The 25,862-nt window shown below is 39.1% G+C and overlaps 1 protein-coding gene across 1 annotated transcript; it reads right to left on the reverse strand.

Moving 5' to 3' along the window:
• Nucleotides 1-564: 564 nt before the first annotated feature.
• On the reverse strand, nucleotides 565-11,186 carry LOC126707463 (phospholipase D delta-like). The gene is made up of 10 exons (XM_050407118.1): nucleotides 10,362-11,186; nucleotides 9,345-9,515; nucleotides 7,559-7,753; nucleotides 7,060-7,335; nucleotides 6,525-6,584; nucleotides 5,203-5,332; nucleotides 4,878-5,017; nucleotides 3,141-3,308; nucleotides 2,377-2,583; nucleotides 565-914 (listed from the first exon to the last, which is right to left on the reverse strand). Exons 1-10 carry the CDS (start codon nucleotides 11,166-11,168, stop codon nucleotides 651-653), a joined length of 2,418 nt encoding a protein of 805 aa, XP_050263075.1. The 5' UTR covers nucleotides 11,169-11,186; the 3' UTR covers nucleotides 565-650.
• Between the last annotated feature and the right edge of the window lie 14,676 nt (nucleotides 11,187-25,862).

Genomic DNA, 25,862 nt, shown 5'->3' on the forward strand with positions numbered 1-25,862 from the left:
TTAAAAAAAATTTTTCGGCTAATTAATGGTGGTGATGCAGTTGTGTTGGTTGGTTGTTATTTCGGTGGTTATTTTAATAGGCTTTACGGTGGTGGTTTTTGGGTTGTGGTGGCTAGTTATGATAGTCAATGGTTGCTATGGATTTTTGTGGGCTGTGTTCTATGCTATTTTAATGGGTGTTTATATTATTTCAATGGGTGATGTGTTAAAATAAGGGATGAGATTGTAGGGTGTATTGTTAAATATGGTGTTAAAATAGATAAACTAATTTTTTGAGTTGCTAAAAACTAAATCTTTTAGTATCACCGATGTAAATGCTCAAAAGTTGAAAGTGGAAACCAAAATCTCAAATAAATTGCTTTATATGAATCTCTATAAAAATTACAATATTAGAATAATGAATTGAATGGTATACACATCACATATTTCAATGCAAAACTCATTGCATCCTTTACACTGCAGGTAAGAAATTATGAGCTTGGCCTAAATTCAACCAACAAGGCTCCGGTTCTCACTGACTCAAGCTCGTCAAGGAACCACTTCTATGTAAGTTATGTACTTATGTCCAAGCAAATGGCCATTAAATTATTATTATTATTATGATTTGCTAAAAAGTTTACATTCAATTATGTACAAGAAAATGCTTTTACCTATGTAGTTAAAGCATAAATTACCTCCACTGGGAAAGGCTCTTTTCCAGGCAATACTTCTATCTTCCCATCGGCATTTACCTGAATAGGGAATTTAAGGAGGTGCCCCTGCAATGGTGTAAAATCCTTTGCCTTGTACTTGCTCAAGTTATCTACAGCAATCTTGTTCACACTCTTTACGCAATCCAAATCTTTAGGCTCCTTGAAGCAATCAGGTAAAGTCCCTAAATGTTCTGCCCAGAGTGACATTCTGTACCCATATATCTGCAAATGTATTAATCAATGTGATCAGCTTACATAACAAGTAACTTCTTTTCCCCAAAACACTTCTAAAACTTTACATGATTGAATATCAAAAAGCTTCCAATCCAAAAAAAGCTATCCATATCAATGCTGAAAGTTCAATTAAACCAAGTCCTTTTTCTTCTTTTTTTCCCTACACATGCTAATATAAGCATTTGCTTCCAAATATTGAATGGCCATCTCTTTTGTTGCGGAACAAAAAAGAGAATATAAGTCAAGGATGACGAATTTTCTCAGCTAGCTTGTGACGGTGCATACTACGATTCCCACGCTTTCTTCTTAAGGAAATTGACCAATCTTTACCACAGTAAACAATTTTCTCAATTAGTCTCAGAGGCCCCGCCGCCGTGGCTCAATAACAATACTTAGGTACAAAATCCAAAACCCCATTTGAATTTGGGGAATATGTGTTGAATTATGAATGGTTAGAGCACGCCATGAAGGTGGCATAGATGATAAAAACATGTCAAATAAGGTCAAACAAAACTGATACGAGAAAAGGACTATGCCCTAAATAATTAATATGTTGGACTGGGAGTCCTATATGACTTGGAAATGTTACTATGTGAGGATACCTTACTTATATGAATAGACACTTCCACTTTTCATGAGTAGATTAATTCCCTATTTCCTTTTTCCTTTTCTTCTTCCTTCCGTTAAATGGAAGATTGTTACCTCCATTTCTAGACATGGATCGTCATAAATATGAATTCAATTTTCAAGGATCTATTGACAAGTGTCACTAAATCTGAAAATCTGAAGGGCCAAGATCCATGTGGCACTTAAATTATTCTTTTATTGGAGAAATTATAATATTGTTTGTCATTTGTCCATAATTTCACTAAAATACTCCCACTTATTTAAAATTGTTGAGTCAGAAAATTTTTTTAAACAGAAACTAATTATTGACTTAGTAATTTTAAATATACAGAAGTCTTTTAATGAAATGGTAGACAAATAATATAGTCCACCATGAGCAACATATAACTTCTCATTTTATTGGTTCATTCGACACCAAAGACTCCTATTAAGGTGTTGGTCATTAATGGTCTTCCCTATGCGCATATTCCTTGTTTCCATAATCCCTCAAAGCCACTATTCCTCCCTCAATATGCGACATATAATCATTGAAGTAATGCATCAAATTTGCTAATATGCACCCAAATATCAGTTAAACTAATGCATCAATTTGTCACTTCTACCTTATGAGTTTATTAGGTTAATAAACACCAGATATATGGGACTATCATTTTATGCTTTGTGCAACACCTTCACCTCTAGATCGATACACAAATCCACAATATTCAAGCATAACAAACGCAATTGGCTCAGCCCTCCTCTACGACATCCATCAAAACTTGCAATCATGAAACATAAATTACATAATAAAATACATACGAGGTTTGAACGAATGTATACAAACCTGACCATATGGATGGCTCTTCTTCTTACCCCAGGTGTGGTGGGGTTGATATGCACCCACAGCTATCTCGGTGTCTCTTGAACCAGCCATAGATCGTTCATTAATATTGGCAGAACCTAATATCACGTACTCGTCATCTACAATCATTCCCTTGGAATGTACATAAACCATGAACTTTTGATCAATCGGTTGTTCTGAGTTAGAAACCTGAAAGTTGGTCATAAAAATAATTTTTATTTTTACAAAATGAGCTAACACTCATCATCTACAAGAATAAAAATAAAATATGAAATTTTATGTAATATATGCTTGATCAAGTATAGCTGTATAGGATATATATATATAAATATATATATATATATATGTATGTATTTATATATATGTATGTATGTACGTATATTACACGCGTGTAACTTGTAAATGACACTATTTAATTGTGCTACGTCAAATTTAGAGTCACACACACACACCCTACCAATTAATATATTAAAACATTCACACATGAGCTTTGGCTAAGTTAACTCTTATAGGAAAATAATCGTATGATTATGAAGCAGTTTTTTGAAGCCATTGTAGCAAGTGGAATCTATAAATATGTAAATTTCATATATATGGTGTGGGAGAGTGATCTCATAGATCCGTCCCTTGGGATAGTCTACCTAGTTGCACCCGAAGAAATTGGAGATGCCAATAATTTTCAAGTTAAAAATGGATGGTTTTCATGAAAACAATATATGGGAAATAAATTTCAAAGAGTATGATACCGATCCATTTTGGGAAGATTGATCTGGTGGAACTGACACTTCTTTGGGCAGTTCTTCCCGATTACCAAGACAGTAGAAGTTAAGGTAGTCTTCAGGATGTGAATTTTCAATATTTATGGATTTCAACTCTTGTGCTATGATGTCATACATCATTTGCATTGTCTGGCCCTGAGAAAAGGAAAATACCAAGATTACAAAAATAAAATGACATTTGATGATATTGATTAAATTTAATCATATTTTCCCTTGGGAGTAGAATAATAAAAAATTACAATTTAAACTCTATCATTTTAGAAGGATTTTCAAATTAACCCTTATAGTTCTATAAGTTGAAAATTAAACTCTATAATTTATAGGATTTCAAACTTTACCCTATAGTTTCATAAGTTACACAAAATCTTGAACATTTAAATCCACCTCAGTTCAAACTGTCTCTCTTCTTTTTTGTTCTCTGTTACTAACCATTGGGCTAAAGGTTTGAATTGAAGCAGATTTAAAATTTTAGTTTAATTTATAACTTATAAAATCATACTAATTAATTTAAAACCTCTTATAAACTATATGAATTCATTTGCAACTTATTAAATATTAGTTTAATTTGAAACCTACTCAACTGTGATTTCCCCAAAAAGGGTTTTATCACCATTCTTATTTAATTTGACATTTTGGATGAGAGTGAGGGATATATATATATATATATATATATATATATATATATATATTTATATATATATTTACACACACCAAAGCACAATAAAAAAATCATAAAGATCATTCTAAACATTCACATCTCCTTTAATTATCAACTTTTTTTTTTTAGTTGCAATAAGATTTGAACATATGGTGTATGCTCCATGATAATTACTCTTTATTATCATGCCAAGATATTAATTGGTTTTTTTGTGTAGGTGTGATTTGAGCTCAAGTCCCTTATTTGAACAAGTGATTTAATCAGTTAAATTAGCTGAAACTCACTATGACAATAATTACCAACTTTTGTGCAAAAAATTCTTATGGAAAATGATAAAATTACTGCAAAATATTTATGGATTGATGTGACAATTTATATAATTGTTATACTTCTACGACATAATAAATGACCATTTGAGTTCATTTTAGCAATTAGTGACACATTAATTTGTAATATCTATGTAGTACTACTAAAATTTATACTATCCCTAGCATCACCCTTTCCTTATGCAATACATTATGCTAAATTGAATTTACTTGCCCTTAAAAAGATAGCAGAGGTGCCTTACTGGTCAATGTAATTTATGTACGTGATTTTAATTAGAAAACTTAGGGTGCATTTAGTTTGCTGTAATGTGTCATTGATGTGATATATATTACAATAATGTGATATTAAGATTTTTAGTTTATTTTATTTTTTCTAATATTATCATAATCTAAAATTACAAAATATATCACATCATCTTCCTAAATAATATAATGTTGTATTCTTATATTGATATTACATTAATGTATTACGGTGTAATGTAACGTCACTGCGAATCAAATGGACCCTTAATGTATTGTATTTAAAGAACTGTATCTAAGTTTCCCCTTAACCTTTTTAATGCCTTTATCTTGAGCGGAAAACCTACACAATAATTTCAAACACTTGCACAATAATTTTTTTTGTGTTATCAGTAATCTCCTTATAAATATTTTTACTATTTTTATTTTTTTAGATGAAATCTCATTGTAATTAATTGGTTGAAGAATTGTATACATTACCTGCCAAAAGAGAATTTGTTCCGTGAAAAGGTGACCATCGGGTTGCATTGGTATGACAATGTACACTGCAAATCTCTCATTCGCTCTAATCTTACTAGCAATCTTTAATGCCAACTCCATTGGAATTAAATTATTGGCGCCTGATCAAAATTCAAAACCCGAAAGAGTCATTGGAGGTAGAATTTGATGAACAAGAAACAAAAGAAGCCATCAGAATAACAAGAAACAAAAGAAGCCATCAGAATTTTGAGTTTGAGCATTGTGAGAGAATGACAATGTAAAATTCAATGTACTAATTATTGTAGAGATTGGACCTATATATGACCTGCGTCTTTGTGGGATGGCCATGCATATGACGACCCAATAAAAAATTGATTCTCGATGTATATAAAATGTTGGGCAGATCTGATCGCTTGGATGTATGCTGATTGAATGCTCTTCTCTATAATCAAATTCTGCAACAGAAGTGAAATTCATATAAGAAATCTGAAATTCAAAGAAGCATGCCACTCTTTTTTTTCTTTTTCTTTTTGAGTAAAGAAGCATGCCACTCTTATTTAATTATTTTCACACTAGAAGAAGTAATTATTAATGTATTATACTCTATAATCTATATATAAAAATCGAGTATGGTCACAACAAAAATTTCTCAACACTTGGGCAAATTTTGCACACCACCTCACACATATATAAGTCATTAAAAAAAAATTGTAATTACAGATTGCGGCAAAACCAAAAGAGTCAATATCGTACTGGAGATTATTTCAATTTATTCAAAGAAATGAAATATTTTGGTACTAGTTAATACCGGTATACCGTTTCGAAATTACCGCTATATATTACAAATACTTAAAATTTACATATTTTGCATAAGTTTAATATATTAGTCACTGTACATTACTCCAATATATTAACATAAATTTCATTAGAAAAATGTATTAACATAAATGATATATTTATAATAATAAAAGGAAAAAAAGAAAAAGAAAAAAAAGAAACATGCACACGTGACATCTCAAAAATACTTTAATCCCACCCCACCCCAACTCTTACCTAACCATCTGACATAGTTTAATGGGAAATTTAAAAATACACAAAAGCACAAAGCTATCTTGCATTGCCAATGGAGAAAGTAAGAGGCAGAAAAGGGAAAGAAAGGAAGCAGAAGGAGAAGAAAGAAGAGGCTGTAGAGACAAGCTGCTAGGGAGGCTGAACAAGATCCAAATAAGAAAATGTTTAAGAAGGAAAAATGAAAGATTTGGAGCACAGATCAAAACCCACAAATCAGGCACTGTGTGGCTGACCCATTCTTCTCTTTCTCTTCTTCTTTTTCTTCTTCTTTCTTTTTCTTTTTATTCTCTGTTCTGTACCGGTCCGAAATATCTTTTCTGGCCATGAGACCGGTAAAACCTGGTATTTGAGGCGATACGAATCACAACTATTTCTGTACTAGTTTAGGCTCCGGTGTGGTAAATTCTGGCCGTACTGGCCAGTATGGTACAAAATTCACTCCTTTAGGCAAAACTAGGTGTGAGATGATAGGCAAATTAGAAGATTATGCAATTGTAGTGAATTTTTACAGTGATCCTAATTTTATTGATATAATCATTAATGTAGCTATCCATTTTAACTTAAAATGTAGTAAACCTGATCAGTTGTTCTTGCAGGATGTGTTTTCAAACTCTCTGAATCGATTGAGCGGAAAACCTGCCAATTTCAGAATAAACAACTAAGACATAAGACAAAAAAAGAAGTAGAACTAAATGACTTTAATAAAGGGTGAATTACAATAACTTCCTTCAAGGTTTGAGGAAATTTCATAAACCCCTCCTATTATTATAAAGAAACTCCACCCCTTGAGATTTTTATTTATATAACAAGTAACTCCTATAGCTCATCTAGAACAAGCTCAAAATAATGCTTACTAAACCATGCATATTGGTTATATGTTATATAACAATTTTAAAATAAAAATAGTAACTTCAAGGAGTTATGCATCAATTTTAAAAATAGGAGAAAGGTTTTTGACATTTCCTCACATTTTAAGGAAATTTAATGTAATTTACCCTAATAAATTATAGGAAAAGTTTTTGCTACATACTAGTACACAGCAAAACTTGCAGCAAAACTTTCCCCTAAATTATATAAGCACTACTTAGGGAAGAGCAAACTAGTTTATAACCTGAATATGCCAGTTTTCAGGATCATCTTCCTTGTAAGTCCAAAATGTAGGGTCGTCCTCTGGAATTGATTGGGAATGACTCAGTAAGGGTATGCCTAAAAATCTTGTCACAACATCAGTTAGAAATTGTGCCATTTTGAAGCCCTGCTTGAAATCTGACGGTTTTCCGAACTTGTTCCAAAGCTGCTCAAAATGAATGAGCATGAAATGAGCAGCAGGCCCTTCTATCTTGCAATGTAAATCATGCCATGGTAGCCTTGGACCCGTCACTCCTTCCTATTATTTGATGAGAGAGAGAGAGAGATCATCCAATCTGTGGGTTACATATAAAATAATTACTATAAATTGCCATTTTTTTTATAACTCATCAATGGTACTGATAAGTGCAAATTCTTCTTAATTTTCATTTCATAAGGTAAGATTTTATTTTTAGTATTTGACAGTATATATACAATATCACTTCATTTAAAAATTTTAAATGGTGGATTAAAATACTCACAAGAAGTGTTGGATTAAGATAATCGTTCTTAAATACAGTGTCACGATCACGAAATAGTCTATGCTCAGGAGTATCATAACGGCCATCGCAAAGGTCTAAACCTCCAACAAAAGCGGTTGTTTTTCTGCTATTTTCATATGCTTGTGTATCCACAACCACAAATTTTTGATGATGCGAATAAAGAAATGCATTGACCTAATTCACCAAAACCACGAGATAATTGTCAGCAATTTGCTCAACTATGCAACAACTAAATTTCCTTCTAATTTGCAATATACTATATGTAAGATAAATTGACAAAGCCGATGTCTTATTTTGCCCCTGTAGACATCCGTTAACATGTTTTCCCTAGCCCCCTCAAGTTCAATTTATTTTTTACGCAACTTTTTTTTAATATAAAAATCTATAGTTGGGAGAGGAGGTTTAAAATTTTGAATCCTCAGTGTCTCTTTTAAAAATATGAAGAGATGTTAGTTAAGTTACAACACTCGGGTTTTTTTTATGCAAACCTTAAGATCTTAAGTTCAATTAAATGGGTCATTAATCTTTAGTATAATAATCAGTTTTCTAAGAACAAAAAACATTACAAAATATGGAAAGGATTACATATGGAGCACTAAATAATTGTTCAACCATGGTTTCTCAACCAAAAAAAAAACAAAAAAAGAAGAAGGATTAACCATGGTATTCTCCGATGTTATTTAGATTGAGGAACTCCTCCGAGTTTGGAGAGACTTTTAGAAAATACTATATTTTTGGAGAATATTAAATTATTAATGAAAGTTAACTACCTTCTCATAAATAAATAAAAAATTGTTTAACCGTGGTATAAAGCGTACCGTATCCTTATGATCTGTTTGGATTGAGAGGGAGAGAGGAGGAGTAGAGTAGAGTAAAATTAATCCAAAATTAGCCTAATTTCAGCCAACTCTACTCTACTCTCCCCCCTTTCCCCTCAATCCAAACGGGCCATTAATGTTAACCGTTGGTCCTCTAAATGTGATTATATATACACACACACAAAGAGAGGGGTTCCCTTTAAAAAAGGAGTTTTGAAAAAAAATAATCTATCCCTTTTTAAAGAAATAAAAATTGTTTTCAACAATCTGATCCTTTTATGTACTTTGACTAATGAGTTTTTTTTTTTTTTAATTATTTTATTTTAATGAAGACTAATGAGTTTGATATATGAATGTATAATATACAAATTATGAAATTATTTATTTGTTTTAATTTTCAATTATTTGTCGATACTTCTTCAGAACATTAAATTCATTATTATAGTGCTTAAAGGAATAATATATAGCATAGTAGAGATTTAAATTTAACATTACAGATGATAATAGTTTTTGGTTTTTTTTTTTGAGAGAAGATGATAATAGTTAGATAGGGGAGATTATATATATATATATATATATATATATCATAAATATGGGAGTTTTTCCTATTAATTGCAAAACTTTGCTATAAAATTGATAATAGGTGAATTTTATTATATTAAAGATTGTCAAGGTGCCTAAATTAACATAAATTTAGAAAATCTTTGTATTCTCGTTAAAATTTGGGAAGGCGTTAAGTTTTTTTTTTTTTTTTTTCAAAAACAATCTATATGAGTGTCACAGTGTAACAAAATAGATAATTTTGTATACAAAATATTAATTTAATTATAAAAAATGACATGCATATCAATATATATATTTCCTTAAGGAATGCTTTTAGGGCTTAAGGTATCTGTTAACCAAAAAAAAAAAAATATATATATATATATATATATCAAACTTATTACCATATGTTGGATGCCAGAAAACAAACTTTCTATTTTCGTCAATGGATAATGAGAATTTTTTAACTCATTAATGACGGCCGGGACGAGTCGAGGTGCCAGGACACATAAAACGGAGGAGTTCTTAAAAAACTTGATAGTTTCTTTAGCGTGAGTGTTGATCATATAAGCTGACTGCATGAAAAGCTTCATAAGTTAAAACATGATTTTTTTTTTTTTTTTTAATTTTAAGTACACTCAATTAACCTATTAAAAGTAATAAAAAATAATCGTAAAGTAGACATTACTAAAATCTTCAAATGGAAAGTTACTATAATCCACAAAATAACCGATTTGCATTTAAAAAGAAGTACCTATATGAATATCGGATACATATATAATTAATCTCACCACAAAGTTTGGCTAAAAACTTTTTTTTTTAAGAAACAAACTAATTGCTAAATACACACACTTTTTTTTTTTTTTTGAGAAACAAGACCAGAAAGTCTGGGAATTTATTTATAAACTAAACAGTTCAGAAAGCATTTCTTACAACTAAAACGTCCCTAAACACACACACACTTTAATTATACTCTTTTATCAAACTAAAACATATTACTTAATCCAAAGTACCACTATAAAAGTGCTTGACTAAAAACATGGTTGTAGCCTAAATCTACAATACTCACTCAAAAAATTAATATTACTACATACTTTAAAATCTATTCATTAAATTGAATGTTCTTTATGTTCTTAATATGTATGCTAAATTTTGTGACAATTGGATGTTATTTACTATTTGATCCATAAACTTATTTTTTATGTATAATTTTAAACTACAAAAACTTCCTACTATATTTGAGTTATATATATATTGAGTAGAAAAAATTTTAGGTAATCCTAGAACATGAAAAAATGATATTAGAAAGAGTATCATCCTCTAAAGAGTAACTAAAAATTACTCACGTGAGAGAAAAGAAAAAAAAAAAAAAAGTATATTCTTTGACTACACAACAATTTTCCATATATATACACACATACCGGACTACTCCAAACAATGACCAAAACTGGCACGCCCTGCTCGGCCTTATACTTGAGCAAATTCCCCAAGTTGTAATTGGTAACACCATTAGGCAATGGCCTCCTCGTCTGCTCTCTTACCAGCTTCACCTTGTGATAAATGGACCAACCAACAATGTACACCATTTGTTTTGCCTCCAATATCGCATGGCATATATCCACCCAACACTTTTTCTGCTCAAACACCTTCCCTCCATCTAACTCTATCTTCGGCAGCATCCCATCTGGCACGTGCGCGTCCTGATACAGCGTCACCGATCCGCTTTTCAGAACCGGAAAGTCAGTATTCTGAAGCCCGAAATTTTCCGGGTCTGACGCAATGCCGTACCGGTACAACGGACTGTACTCGCAATTGTTGAACGTCATTTCGATGAGAATGGCGACACCACCTTGACTCTCTGGCTCAGAGCCACTGTCCAATATCGGGAACCATTCGAGGATCGTTTCGCCGGTTAGGATTCGTTGGATCGGAACGAAGGCGGTTCCGACCATGATTTTGTTGTGCTTGAGGTCGAAGTGGATCGAGTCCGAGTTGGGGAGCTGGTGAGCCAGGGGAATCTGCAAGGGCTGGCCACTTGTAGATGGAGGCATATCAGTTTTGCTACAAAACAGGACGCGCGTGGAATCCAAGTTGAGTTTACCGAGACGGACTGTGACGATAGGGGCTGGGAGGTTATTGAAGGCCGAGTGCATAGACCTGCCTTTGATGATTTTCACATGAAGGTCTCCGTGGAGGTACACCTGCGAGTCTGAACTGCGTTCGGCCATGGAAAATGAACAAGAGGAAGAGAGAGAGAGTGTGATTAATTATTTGTGCAATGCTTCCTTATATGGTGTTGGTTGGACATGTGGAATAATAATCTCCCTCATTTTACATACTTGGGGGAACTTATTTTCTCTTTTAATCAAGAAAAGGGATTCTATGCTTTGTGCTCAAGTAATTCTTGCCTCGTGTAAACTTAACTCTCATTATTTTTTTTCTTAAGCTTTGTTTGAAAGAGATTTATTTCATGGATATACAGTGTTCTTTTTTCTTTTTTTTGGTAATTCGATAGTTAAAGTACTGAGGATTTGAACCATGAATTTATTTGTTGGAATCCAAGAGATGATGGTTAAATTACAAGTCACTTGATAATGATATACAATATTAGTTACAAGGAACGCAAGTTAAATAAATTAAGAAAATTTTAATTCAAAGCATAACTACTAATTAAATTTATACATAAAAAAATGTTGAGGAAATTACATAAAAAGACGAAGTTTATACCAAATGTTAGATAGGTCTCATAGTTTTAGTTTTGTTAATTAAAGTCCATAATATATGACATTGCTTCAATTTGAAACTTTTGTATATATCTCTGTTATTTGTCTCTATTATTATTTTTAGTAATAAAGTAGAGAAAAAAAAAAAAAAAACCATCAATTAAACTCTGTGTTTCACCTAAAGTTTGTTCATAATTAATTTGATAGCTATTGAGAGAGAGAGAGAGAGAGAGAGAGAGAGAGAGAGAGAGAGAGAGAGAGAGAGAGAGAGTTTCACTTAGAGTGAGAAATTGAAAATCAAAGTAGCATTACTTAAATGAAACACAATTTATTATCAATGGTTTCCTTTTTTCTTTGCTTTGATACTATCATATTAATGAAGATATGGAGGTTTCAAATTGAAATTATTTCATAAGTTTGAGACTTTAATTGACATAATTATAAATATGGGACCTAATCTTACAAAATGTATAAACCCTAGGATTTTTTCTATAATTTCCCCAACTTTTTTATAAACATAATTTAACAGAATTTATATTCTCATATATAACAAAAATATTTACATCAAATTATTCTTTATATGATTGAACACTTCTTTTTTTTTTTTTTTTTTTTTTTTTTTTTTTTTTTTTTTTTTACTTTAGGTCATTACTTCTTATAAATCACATTAATAACAATTAATATTTTTTTAACATTTGAAATAAACATTTTTTGTTAAAAATATATAAGAGATTACGCAATTAAAGTACACTAATAGCTTTAAAATTTATTAAACTTATAAACATTTAATTAATGTTAATTAATTTAAATAACAGACATCACTTTTACATGTCTAAACATAAACGAGTTTATATAAGAAAACTACCAATATCATCATGCTATATTACCAATTGTTACAAAATTTTAAACTATTAGAAAATTATGAATTTAATCATAATTCTAACAATCATTTAATCATATATAGTCATCTATGAAAAGAATATAAATTTTCACAAGTATGTAAATGAGGAGATAGTATTAGTGTGCATTTAGCTCAGTTTAAAAAGCCAATTTATTTTACTATTTAGCTTATTTTTGTTACTATTTATGGGACCCACCGTACTTTTTGGTACTATTTATGGGTCTCACTGTACTATTTCAACTAACTTTTACCTTTATTTATAGTACTTTTAACAGAAAAATTTCAGTTTCAGCAAAATAAATGAATCGCAAACAGACCCTTAGTCTCCACATTTACCCCACACCAATGGCAAAGGGAGAGAGGGACAAGACTAGCTTTTGAAAACCGCCCTTCTCCTTATAAATTTATACAAATTTTAATAATATTTGATTACATATATGTCCACTCCTTATAATTTTATAAAAAAAATTAACTATATATGATTACATATAAGTGGGGGGTTTTCAAAAGCTAGTCCTAACCTCCCTCTCCCTTTGCCACTAGTGTGGGGTACATGTAGAGAATGATATTATCTCCTCATTTACATATGAAAATTTATATTATTTTCTTGACAAAGAAAAGGGTTCTATGCCCTATGTTAAAACAATTCTTGGCTTGTGTAAATTTATGTCTAATTTTTTCTCATAGCGTGTTTAGAAAAACTAATTTGCCCCTAGTGTGGGGTATATGTGGATTGAGAATAATACTATCTTCTTGTTTACGTACTTGTGAAAATTCATATTCTTTTCTTGACGAAGTAAAGATTCTATGCCCTATATATGCTAAAACAATTTTTTGCTCGTGTAAATTTTTGTTTAATTTTTTCTTAAGGCGTGTTTAGAAAAGCTAATTTGCAACTGGTGTGGGCTACATGTGGAGAATAATACTATCGCCTCATTTACATACTTGCAAAAAATTTATATTCTTTTCTTGACAAAGAAAAGGGTTCTATGCCCTATGCTAAAGCAATTCTTAGCTCATGTAAATTTATGTTTAATTTTTTCTTAAAGCGTGTTTTGAAAAGCTATTTTGCCACTGGTGTAGGGTACATGTGGGGAATAATACCATTTATTTGTTTAAATATTTGTGAAAATTTATATTCTTTTTCTTGTCGAAAAAAGGGTTCTATGCCTATACTAAAGCAATTCTTAGCTCGTGTAAATTTTAAGTTGTGTTTAGAAAAGCTTGTTTTGAACGAAGAAAGGCATTTTGTGAGCCTATGTTGATTAAATTAGAGTCGATTAAGTAATTTATGAGAAGTTGTTGTAAATTAAGGTTTGGTATATAAAGTTAAAAAGCTTTGATAGCGGTGATGGGGTTTTGACGACGACTACAAATGGATTTTAATGGCATGAAGCGTGTTGCTTTCGTTGATGCAAGTACAACTGATAGTGATCAATGGAGGCATCAATGATTTGTTTTTTATTCTTTGGTGCAATTGCATGCATGCATACACACACCCCAAAAGAAATAAGTGGGAGCTAGGGGTAGTAATTTTTATGAAAAATTGAAAAAGTTGTAAAAAAGAATTAGGTATTTATTTATTTTTTCATAAAAATTTCATAAAGTAGTTTATTATAATATATGTCATAAGAGCATTCATTAGTAAAATATTTAAGAGTAATCTTACAGTTACATACTATTTTATAACATTTTTACAAATTGTGAATATAACTAGCATTTTATTAGTTTTCATCTAGACCCACGTTAGATCTATGTTCTACTTGATTTTTTTTTTTTTTTTTTTTGGTGAAAAGGAATGTATTAAACAACTAAGAAGAACAAAACAACTCAGGACAGAGCCTGTTCAGGTACAACCCTTTAAAGTCAGAATCTAAAAGCTTAACTAAACCCACAGGCGGGCACATAAACATAACAAAATCCGTGGCTTGAAGACCACCTAAACGAGCAAGCTCATCAGCGCCCCTATTGGCTTCGCGATAACAATGCCTAAGGTGAATCTGGGGGATCCGAGACACCAAGAGCTTGCAGTCATCCATGAGAGGGGAGACAAATACATTAGAGTAGTTCGGGTTGGAAATGGCATGCACAATAGCTTTAACATTTATCTCTACTTCTACTGCAGCAAAATTGTAACTGAGACACAGATTTAGTCCATCATGAAGAGCCCAAAGTTCCACAAGAAAGCTGGTAGTCGAACCAATCTTGCGCGCAAAGCCCACTATCCAGTTCCCTTCTTCATCACGAATTAAACCTCCTCCCCCTACTCGGCCCGGGTTACCAAGTGAGGATCCATCTGTGTTCAATTTAACCCGCCCATTTGCTGGCTTACACCAACGGACAGGTTTATAGATGCAAGTGGTAGCTTCCTTATGAGAGCCAGCAAGGAAGTTAAATTCCACAGCCCTTCGAGAAATTTCCTTAGCTAAGTTATGATTCGGCCTTTGCTCCTTGAACACTACCTGGTTTCTATGCTTCCAAATAAGCCAAATAGCAAAGAGAAACATTATACTCCATGGAATAGCATAACAACCAATGACCTGCTGCTTGGTTCCATTCTCCTCCAACCACTCCTGAAGGTTGCTGCTGAAGAAGGACCTATTAACCCGATTTCCACCCAGCTGGTTCCATATATGCTTAACCACATTACAATCACGAAGAGCATGGAGAATAGATTCGCTAGATGAATGACATAGAGGGCAATGGGTGTCAAGAAGCATACCCCTATGATTGAGACACTCCTTCACTCCGATACTATCATGGTAACACAGCCACACAAAGGATTGAATTCTAGGTAACACCTTAGCCTTCCAAATCCACATACCCCTAAAGGAATCAGCATTAACCTGGTCAATAGCTATCTTGTAAGCTGAACCGAGATTAAACATACCATTATCCGACTCTTTCCAAGTCAACTTGTCCTCCCCATGGGATGCCATAGCAAACGGAATGACTTGGAAATCTTACTTAACTGAATTCGGGAACTCAAAGGAAGTAGCAAACCAATCCCACCTATTAGCGGATACAACATCTTTAACCTTCAAATCCATTAGCTCACAAGGAATGGGGCCATGAATGATCTACCTTACAGCACCAAACTTTGACCAGTTGTCAAACCAAAAGTTAAGATTACTCTCCCTGCCATAAGTCCACCTAACCCCCTTTTGGAAGATTTCTTTCCCCTTTTTCATAGCAGTCCAAACTCTAGAGCACGAGAGCTTATCTCTATTCCTATAAGTCAATCTCTGAGTACTGCAATATTTTCCTTTCAGCACTTTAACCCATAGAGACTCCCCTTCTGTTTGGAATCTCCAATTTAACTTAGCTAGAAGGGCTAGGTTCCTTCCCTTGGCAGATTGGATACCCAATCCCCCCTCTTCTTTAGGTTTTGTGACTTTACTCCAACCCACCCAATGCATTTTTTTCACCGAGTCAGTTGAGCCCTATATGAAATTTCTATTAACTTGATCGATGCTTCTATGATCTTGTTAGGAAGATGAGCACACTGCATAACATAGTTCGGCATGGTGGGCGACACATGCTTAACAAGGATTGATCTACCCGCTAGAGACAATAGATTCGCCTTCCAACCAGCCAGCTTCTGTTTTACTCGCTCGAGAACAAAGATGAAGTCCTGTGAAGAGGGCCCCGGATGCTTGATGGGAATACCGAGGTACTTTTCTGGATTGGGCGTGGATTGGAAGCCCAAAATATCACATAGCTCTTCCCTCCTATCCCTTTCAACATTCAGGGAGAAATAGACCCTAGATTTGGCCCCGCTGACCGAATGACCCGATCTGCTACAGAGCAAATCTAGCACCTCCCTTATAACAGCATAATTCTCCTGATCAGCTTTAGCAAAAAGAACCAAGTCGTCCGCAAAGAAAAGATGAGAGAAGGCCATGCCACTTTTCGATGCCTTAACCGGCTTCCAGCTCTTGGTACTACACTTTTCTTCAATGAGTTGGATTAGAAAGTCCATACAGAGGATGAAAATATATGGGGAAAGAGGATCCCCTTGTCTAAGGCCCCTTGAAGGCAAAATCAGATCTAGAGCTCCCCCATTCACCACAATGGAGGTGGAAACCGTCAACACACAACTCATCATCAACTGAATAAGATTCCGAGGAAGATTTACTCTGATTAGCATTTCTCTAATAAAGCTCCACTCAGGCTTATCATAAGCTTTTTCCAGATCAATTTTGATTGCCACAAAGCCAATCCTTCCCTTCTTCCTACTAATCGTGTGAACAAGTTCTTGAACAATAATGGCGTTATCCGTTCCTCTTCTTCCAGGCACAAAGGCAGATTGGTAAGGAGATATAAGTTTACCAAGAAGAGGCCTAAGGCGGGAAACCAAGATTTTGGAAACAATCTTGTACACTGTGTTACACAGACTAATAGGGCGGTAGTTACTAAGCGTTTCCGAGCCAGGAATTTTTGGGATAAGCGGGATGGAAGTCCTATTTAACTCCTTAGGGACTTCCTTAGCAAAAAAAATCCTCTTAACTTCTTCCATCACTAAGTTGCCTATTATAAGCCAGAAGCGATGAAAAAAGCCTGCATGGAGGCCATCAGGGCCAAGGGCTTTAAAGGCTTTCAGAGACCACAAACCCGCCTTAATCTCGTCATCTGAGACACCTCTATCAATACTATCCCGCTCTACATTGGTTAACTAAGCTTGCCAGGCAGAGCCAGCCGGGACCATAAGGGCAGAGAAACTATGGGATGTGGTATAAAGATCAGAAAAAACCATTTCGAATAACCTCCTTAACTACCACTTCATCATGCACCCACTCCCCGGTATTGGACATAATAGTCGTAATAGAGTTCCTCTTCCTTCTAACCAGCGTTGAAATATGGTAGAAGGACGTATTCCTATCTCCCAGCAACATCCAGTTAACTCTGGATTTAAGCGCCCATAATTCTTCCTCTTGATCCAAGATGCTACATAAATCTGCCTGAAGCTTCCTCTCCAACTCCACCAGAGAAACCGAAGGACAAATAGCTAAGTCTCTCTGGATTCCTCCTAATCTCGCCATAATTCTTTTCTTCTTATCGAAAATGTTGCCAAAGTGCTCCTTATTCCAATCTGAAGCAACGTGCGAGAACTTATTGATGGCTCCCTGAAGGCTAGGGGCTCCTGCCCAAGCTTTCTGGACAACTTGGGGAAAGGAAGGGTCCGATAAGAACAAACATCAATAGGAGGGTAAGGAATTGCCTCCTCCTTCCAGCTCCATCCCATCCACCTCCACAATTCCAACTGTATGGCACCGAGATCCCAGGCCCACACAGGCCCTGGGCCCAGTCCCATACAGGCCCTGGGCCCAATCCCACGCAGGCCCCGGGCCGAGGCCCATACCAGCCTGGGGCAAAGGTCCAGCAGAAAGGTCCGGTTGTCCTGCGCCCTTCTTGGAGCTTCCTTCATGTACGAACAAGCGTAGGGCATTGAATTCCGAGAGGTGGTCGGACAAACGTTCCCGGTCAAATATACGAACTGTTCCCGGGAAAGTGTGATATTCCCAGGGAACTGAGTTGCCGAACATAGTCGGTCAAGATGGAGCCAAGTTCCAAGATCGTAAATGCTGCACCGCCCTTTCACCTAAACACCCACTTTAATAAGATAATATTGGACCTCCAGTAGCACTAACGGTGGCTGTAATCATAATCTCCCCACTAACCTTAGCTATAAATAGAAGAAAGTTGGGAGAAGAAGGGGTTCAGAAAAATTGAGAGAAAACAGTCAAGGAGAGGGTATCATCTGAGTGTTACTTTGAGTCTCTCTGCCGAGAACGACCCATTGTAGGAAATCCTTAAGCCCACTACAAATTAATTGTGAGCCCAAGTGACCTAAGGTCCAGAAGTCTTGTACTTGGTTCTTACAATTGGCGCCCACCGTGGGGCCCTCCTACGAAGCTGTGGTTTGAGAGAGACTCAAGCAAGGGAGATGTCTGAAGAGCGTTCAGGGGGGCACGTTCCGAGCAATTCCGCAGGATATTCTCGGGGATCGACGTGGAGGGAGAGAAGGCAGAAACGGCTGGAGGACAGGGAGCATCCAAGAGGAGAAGAAAGGTCCGGATTGGGAGAAGGATCGGCCCAGACACACCGGACAATTTCAAGCGTCTCAGCACATCGGCAATATGATGATAGAGACCGGGAGCTGGAGCGGCTACGCAGATTGGTAATGGACTTGGAGCTGGAAGCAAGGGGTCGGCGCCACGAAAGGAACCACAACCCCCAACCCAGGAGAAACCGTGGCGAGGAGGGTTCCAGCCGATCTGTTACGCAACAATACCGAGATCGATCACGCTCACAAGAGTCACATCGACACTCCCGGGAGACGCGTCGTAGACGGGACCGTTCCCGATCGCATGGCTATGATAACCAAGGGTCAGAGTCACCAGAGGAGCGGCGGCACCACAACGCCGCAATGGACGCCATGAGCAGAGCCTTGCGGATGGCAGCCCGGTCTCCATTCTCTGATGAGATTGAACGGGCACCCATGCCGAGCAGATTCACACGTCCACCATTCAATTCCTACGAGGGGAGGACAGACCCCGTGGAGCATGTCAGTCATTACATCCACATGATGTCTTTGCATTCGCACAACGATGCATTGATGTGTAAAGTATTCCCCTCCAGTCTCGGCTCTACCGCATTGAGATGGTTCAGTGGGTTGCAGAAAGGTTCTATACACAGCTTCGCCGAGCTGATTCAGGAATTCGGCAGCAGGTTCGTAACATGCAGCCGAGTGCAACAGCCGGTCGACGCATTGCTTTCCATGAAAATGAGGGTCGGGGAAACCCTTCGGAGTTATGCCAGCCGATACTGGGAACTCTACAACGAGATTGGTGGAGGAAACGAGAAAATTGCGGCTAGCACCTTCAGGATGGGGCTCCCCGAAGATTCTGAATTGCGGGAGTCGCTGACAAGAAGACCCCCGGAGGACATGAGACAACTGATGAGACGCATAGAGGAGTACAAACGCCTGGAGGATGACCGGCTGCAAAGCAGGGGGAAAGCTCCTTTTACGGGGAGATCTCGGCAAAGCATCTTGCCGCCAAAGCCAAAAAGGGACTTCAGAATGCAGGAACCAGAGGTGCAGATCGAAGGGGTTAATGTGTTGTTTAAAGAGCCCGTGCACAAAATATTGGAATGAATAAGGAACGAGCCATTCTTCAGATGGCCGAACAAAATGGGGGGCGACCCATCTCGGAGGAACCAAAACCTATACTGCACTTATCACAGAGACAAGGGGCACACCACAGAGCAGTGTAGGGTATTGAAGGATCATCTCGGACAGTTAGTGAAGGCAGAGCACCTGAAAGAGTTTGTAGCAGATTCCACTGACCGGGAGCCCGGGCAGGGCGCCCAACAGAAAAGGAACCCCCTTCCACCACCCCTGGGGGTAATCAACGTCATTCATGCCGCACCGAGAAGAGCAGCAGTGGCAAAAAGGGTAATGACAGTGGCTTGCACGGAGGGAGAATCATCTAATAAGAAAAAGAAAGTTGGACGGCTGGACATCTCGTTTGGAGAAGATGATTTGGAAGGAACGATCCAACCTCACGACGACGCTTTGGTGGTGACAGCCCGGATAGGCGGATTCTTGGTGAAGAGGGTGATGATTGATCAAGGTAGCGGGGCTGACGTCATGTACCCGGACCTCTTCAAAGGGCTCGGGTTGAAGACCCAGGATTTGGCGAAGTATGACACGCCATTGGTCTCGTTTGACGGGAGAGTTGTAATTCCCGAGGGGCAAATCTCTCTCCCAATGGACATGGAAGGCAAGGAAGTCATAGTTACATTCATAGTAGTCCGATCATTCGCACCTTACACCGCGATCCTGGGGAGGTCGTGGATTCACGCCATGGGCACTGTTCCGTCCACCCTTCACGTGAAAGTAAAATTTCTTACTGAGTATGGAGTTGCGGAGGTAAGGGGGAATCAACAAGTGGCGAAGCAGTGCCTCGTAGCCGCGGTCCGGTGGGAAAAGGAACAACTCGGTCAAGCTGAGCACGCCGAGAAAGAGACTGCATAGCAATTACAGAAACCCCGGGAAACTGGGGCGGACGTTGCCGAGGAGGTGCTGAAGGTGAGAATTCTCCCAGATAGTGACAAATATTTCCAGATAGGTACAAGCATGAATGACTGGGAAAGGGTAGAGATGTTGTTGTTCCTGTTGCAGAACATAGATGTCTTCGCATGGAACTCGTATGAAGTGCCCAACGTAGACCCCGAGTTCATTGTTCACAAACTCAACGTGGACCCATCATTCCCCCCGAAGAAGCAAAAGCCAAGAAGAGCATCAAAGGAACACGTCGATGCAATAAACATAGAGGTCCAGCGACTGAAGGAAGCCAGGGTCATAAAAGAAATATTCTTCCCGAGATGGCTAGCAAACACTGTCGTAGTGAAGAAGAAGAGCGATAAATGGAGAGTTTGTGTGGACACACCGATTTGAACAGAGCGTGTCCCAAGGACCCGTTCCCGATGCCCAAGATTAATCAGCTAGTGGATGCCACGTACGGGCACCCGAGAATGAGCTTCCTGGACGCCTTCCAAGGCTACCACCAGATTGCCTTGGCGCCCGAGGACCAAGAAAAGACAGCATTTATATCCCCGAACGCAAACTATCACTACGAGGTCATGCCGTTTGGATTGAAGAATGCCGGGGCCACCTACCAGCGTATGATGACAAGGATGTTCCGAGAAAAAATTGGATGCACGGTTGAAGTTTATATTGACGACATGGTGGTAAAAAGCAGAAAAGAGTCGCTGCATACTGAAGACCTTCGGGGAGTATTCGAGATACTACGACGACACAAGCTGCGCCTGAATGCCGAAAAGTGCACTTTCGGAGTGGGGGCTGGCAAGTTCTTGGGTTATCTGATCTCCACTCGGGGAATAGAGGCTAACCCCGACCAAATAGAGGCCGTCAATCGCCTCAAACCACCGAGCAATCCTAAGGAGGTGCAAGTGCTCACTGGGATGTTGGCCGCCCTGAACCGATTCATCTCCAAGTTTGCCGATCGCTGCCGGCCATTCTATCAACTTCTGAAGAAGTGGAAGGGGTTTCAATGGGACGAGAGCTGCGATGAAGCTTTTCGAGAACTAAAGGAATATTTGGCGAAGGCGCTGAGGTTGACAGCCCCGGAGCCCGGGGAGGATCTGTTTATGTACATTGCAGTCACCGATCATGCCGTAAGTGCTGTGTTACTAAGGGACCGGGGAGTGCAAATGCCGGTGTATTACGTGAGCAAAACCTTGGTCGATGCCGAGACAAGGTACCTGCCTCTTGAAAAGTTGGTTTTGGCCCTGGTGCACGCCACGAGGAAGTTACCACACTACTTCCAGGCACACACAGTGTTCGTCCTCGCCGAGTATCCATTGCAATCACTATTGAAGAGATCCGACTTCACAGGACGGATTGCTAAATGGGGGACTCGGTTGGGATCGTTTGACATAAGATACCGACCTAGAAGCTCGGTGAAGGGATAGGTTCTCGCTGATTTCATCGCAGAATTTACACCCAAGAATGAAGGCAAGGTAATCTGTAGTGCGGAGATTCGCCCGTGGAGGTTATTTGTGGACGGCGCATCAAATGCTATGGGGGCCGGGACTGGTATTGTCATAATCACCCCTGAAGGTATGCGACTGGAACACTCTTTCAGATTGGGGTTCAAAGCCTCGAACAACGAAGCCGAATATGAAGCCCTACTGGCCGGGTTGAGGGCAGTATTGCATCTGGGTGCAAAGGACGTGGAGGTCTACTCGGACTCTCAGCTGGTCGTTTATCAGATCACTGGGGCCTTCGAGGCTCGGGACCCCCGAATGAAAGCTTATCTAAGTGCGGCAAAGCAAATTATCGGTCAGTTTGGAACGGTAAAGATATCCCAGGTAGCCCGGTCACAAAACAAGCATGCTGACTCTCTTGCCACGTTAGCCTCATCGGCTACCGAGGACACGCCGAGGCTTATCACGATAGAACTTATAAGGGAGCCAAGCATCTGTGTGAAGACTGCTCTTGACCAGGCCGGAGTAAAGGTTGCGCAGGTGGCGGTAGCCGGACCATGCTGGATGAACCCGATCATAGACTTTCTTTCCGAAGATAAAGTTCCAGAGGATGAGGCCGAGGCCAACAAGATTCGACGAACGGCTCCCAGGTACTGGTTGTCTTCGGACCGAAAGTTGTACAGAAGGTCCTTCGCGGGCCCTTACCTCTTGTGCCTGCATCCTGAAAGAGTCAAGGAGCTTCTAACCGAGCTACATGAAGGAGTGTGCGGCGGGCATGCTGGGGGACGATCTTTAGCACACAGAGCAATGACGCAGGGGTTTTGGTGGCCACAGATGCAGAAGGATGCCGCCGAATACGTTCGGAGCTGCGAACAATGTCAAAAGCACGCCCCAATGATCCATCAGCCGACAGGACGTCTAAATCCTGTCAGCAGCCCGTGGCCATTTGCACAATGGGGGCTTGACATCCTTGGGCCATTCCCCCGAGCAACGGGGAACCGTCGATTTTTACTGGTGGCTGTAGATTACTTCACAAAGTGGGCTGAAGCTGAAGCCTTGGCCAATATCCGGGATACTGACGTAAAAAAATTTTTGTGGAAAAACATAGTTACAAGGTTTGGGGTACCGAATTCGCTAGTGACAGACAATGGGCTACAGTTTGACAGCAATGCTTTTCGGACCTTTTGCAGCGAGCTCGGCATCAAGAACAAGTATTCAACCCCGGCATACCCCCAGAGCAACGGCCAAGCTGAAGCAGTAAACAAGACTATTTTGAACGGGCTCAAGAGAAGGTTGGATGGAGCGAAAGGAAGATGGGCAGAAGAACTACCCAGTGTTTTATGGGCCTACCGCACGACCCCCAGGAGATCCACAGGGGAAACCTCGTTTTCTCTGGCATACGGAGTAGAAGCAGTGATACCAACCGAGGTGAGCTTATGCAGTGCACGGGTCGCCGGGTTTGACCCCGTACAGAACGCCGACCTGATGATGGAGCATTTGGATTGGCTAGAAGAATGCAGGGAGGCTGCGACCGTACGTCTTGCCGAGTATCAGCAGAAGCTGGCCCAAAGGTACAACCGAAACGTAAAGGCCAGGGAATTCAGTGCCGGGGAGTTAGTGTTAAGAAGGGTAGTGGGGAACATGCGGGACATGGCTGCAAGGAAGCTTGCTCAGAGTTGGGAGGGACCATACAGAGTCACAGCCATCGCAAGTGCAGGGGCCTACTACTTGGAAGACCTGGACGAGAGACCGCTTCCCCGACCATGGAACGCCAACAACCTGAAGAAATTCTACGCGTAATCATCGATGTAAGCCAGAACTTGTATTCTATTAAGATTAAGAGCATGATGAACTTTTTTTGTTTATGCTGTTTTTGACTCTGTAACCGCACACCAAGAGAATCGCCAATAAATTCTAAGGACAGAAGCCTGACCCTCGGCTCGATCAATATCGCCGAGCAGGTGAAAACCTTAAAAATAAATCCTAAGGACAGAAGTCTGACCCTCGGCTCGATCAATATCGCCGAGCAGGTGAAAACCTTGCAAATAAATCCTAAGGACAGAAGCCTGACCCTCGGCTCGATCAATATCGCCGAGCAGGTGAAAACCTTACAAATAAATCCTAAGGACAGAAACCTGACCCTCGGCTCGATCAATATCGCCGAGCAGGTGAAAACCTTACAAATAAATCCTAAGGACAGAAACCTGACCCTCGGCTCGATCAATATCGCCGAGCAGGTGAAAACCTTACAAATAAATCCTAAGGATAGAAACCTGACCCTCGGCTCGATCAATATCGCCGAGCAAGTGAAAACCTTAAAAATAAATCCTAAGGAAAAAAGCTTGACCCTTGGCTAACCCTTTTACAAATACTAAGTCCAATAGCGCTCTCAAATTACCCACAGCGCCGCACAACAGGTTTTAGGGGGTACCATTCTATTAAGCGGCCATAGCACTGGTATAATTCAAGCAAAACACAAACAGATATAAATTCATTCAACAGATTGAAACGGAAAAAGAAAACGGACTACTAATTAAACAAGTAAAAACAATTGTTCAATCACCACATCCCGGTGACATGGGCAAATAAAACCGATAAGTTAAAGCAATTGTTCAATCACCACATCCCGGTGACGTGGGCAAATAAAACCAATAAGTAAAAACAATTGTTCAATCACCACATCCCGGTGACATAGGCAAATAAAAATAAAATAAAAATAAGCTAATAAGTCAAAGTAAAATCAGCTGGGAGGTTGGGTCGGCGGTGGCACTTCCTGCTGGACGGTCAGGGGAAAAGGCTGGCCCTCACCAAGAAGCTCCTGCACAGTAGGTATGCTCGTGGCCTCCATTTCCTCGGGCTCGGCATGAGAATCGATTTGCTCAACCAACTCCCTCATACTGGCCGTCTCCTCCTCGTCAAAAGCAGCCGGGGCATCCTGGACGGCAGGTACAGGGTTCGCAAATGGAATCTGGTTGGGGTCTCTCAGCGGCGAATCTTCAGGAACTCCCATTGCCTGAAGAGCGGCTATCCACCCGGCCTCGAAACCCATATTCCGAGCCCGAGCCACCACCGGCTCTGCGGAATTCTCGGCGTCGGCAAAACCTACGTCATACCACTTCTGTTCCGCGGCCGCCAAGCCTGCCCTGAGATCGGCGATCTCCTCGGCACTGGAAGTGTTAAGGCTGATGGCTTCGGCTAGTTTGACTTCCATCTCATTTTGCTTGGTCAGGAGCTCTGCATTCCTTTTTTCTGCCAATGCCCGGAACTTCTCCGCAGCAGCAGCCTTCTTCTCAGCAGCCTTAGCAATCTTCAGCTTTTCCTTAGCTGTTTTCACTGCTGACTCCAGCGCCCCCTTCTCGCGCTCGTTTTCCTCATCAAGCTCTCGTGCCCGGCCAGCCACAATGTGCGCCAGTTGAGCGGCCTAGCAAGCACGGATGTTAGCAAAGAAACAAAAGGAAACCTATATGGAGTAGATAGAGAAAAGAATTACCGCAATGGCGTGCCACTCTAACCGGCGCCCCACAGACTCCTTGGACCCATCATCGAAAGCGTGCACGTCCTCGGGAAGTTGGAGAGCTTCAGCCAAAGTTTGGGCAATACGGCCGCCCTCGCCTTTATCCCACATCCGAACAGAGGCGGTTGAGGGCAATGGCTTGCCGTCCAAAAGGAACTTTGGCTCCCACGCTGGAGCCACTTGGGAGGAGGACGCGCCCCCCGTGCCAGCTTCGGTTGGCGGCTCGCGGATAACGATCCCACCTGTTGGTCGGGGAGGAGTCTGGACT

This window comes from Quercus robur, chromosome 11, assembly GCF_932294415.1.
Source record: "Quercus robur chromosome 11, dhQueRobu3.1, whole genome shotgun sequence".
NCBI lineage: Eukaryota > Viridiplantae > Streptophyta > Magnoliopsida > Fagales > Fagaceae > Quercus > Quercus robur.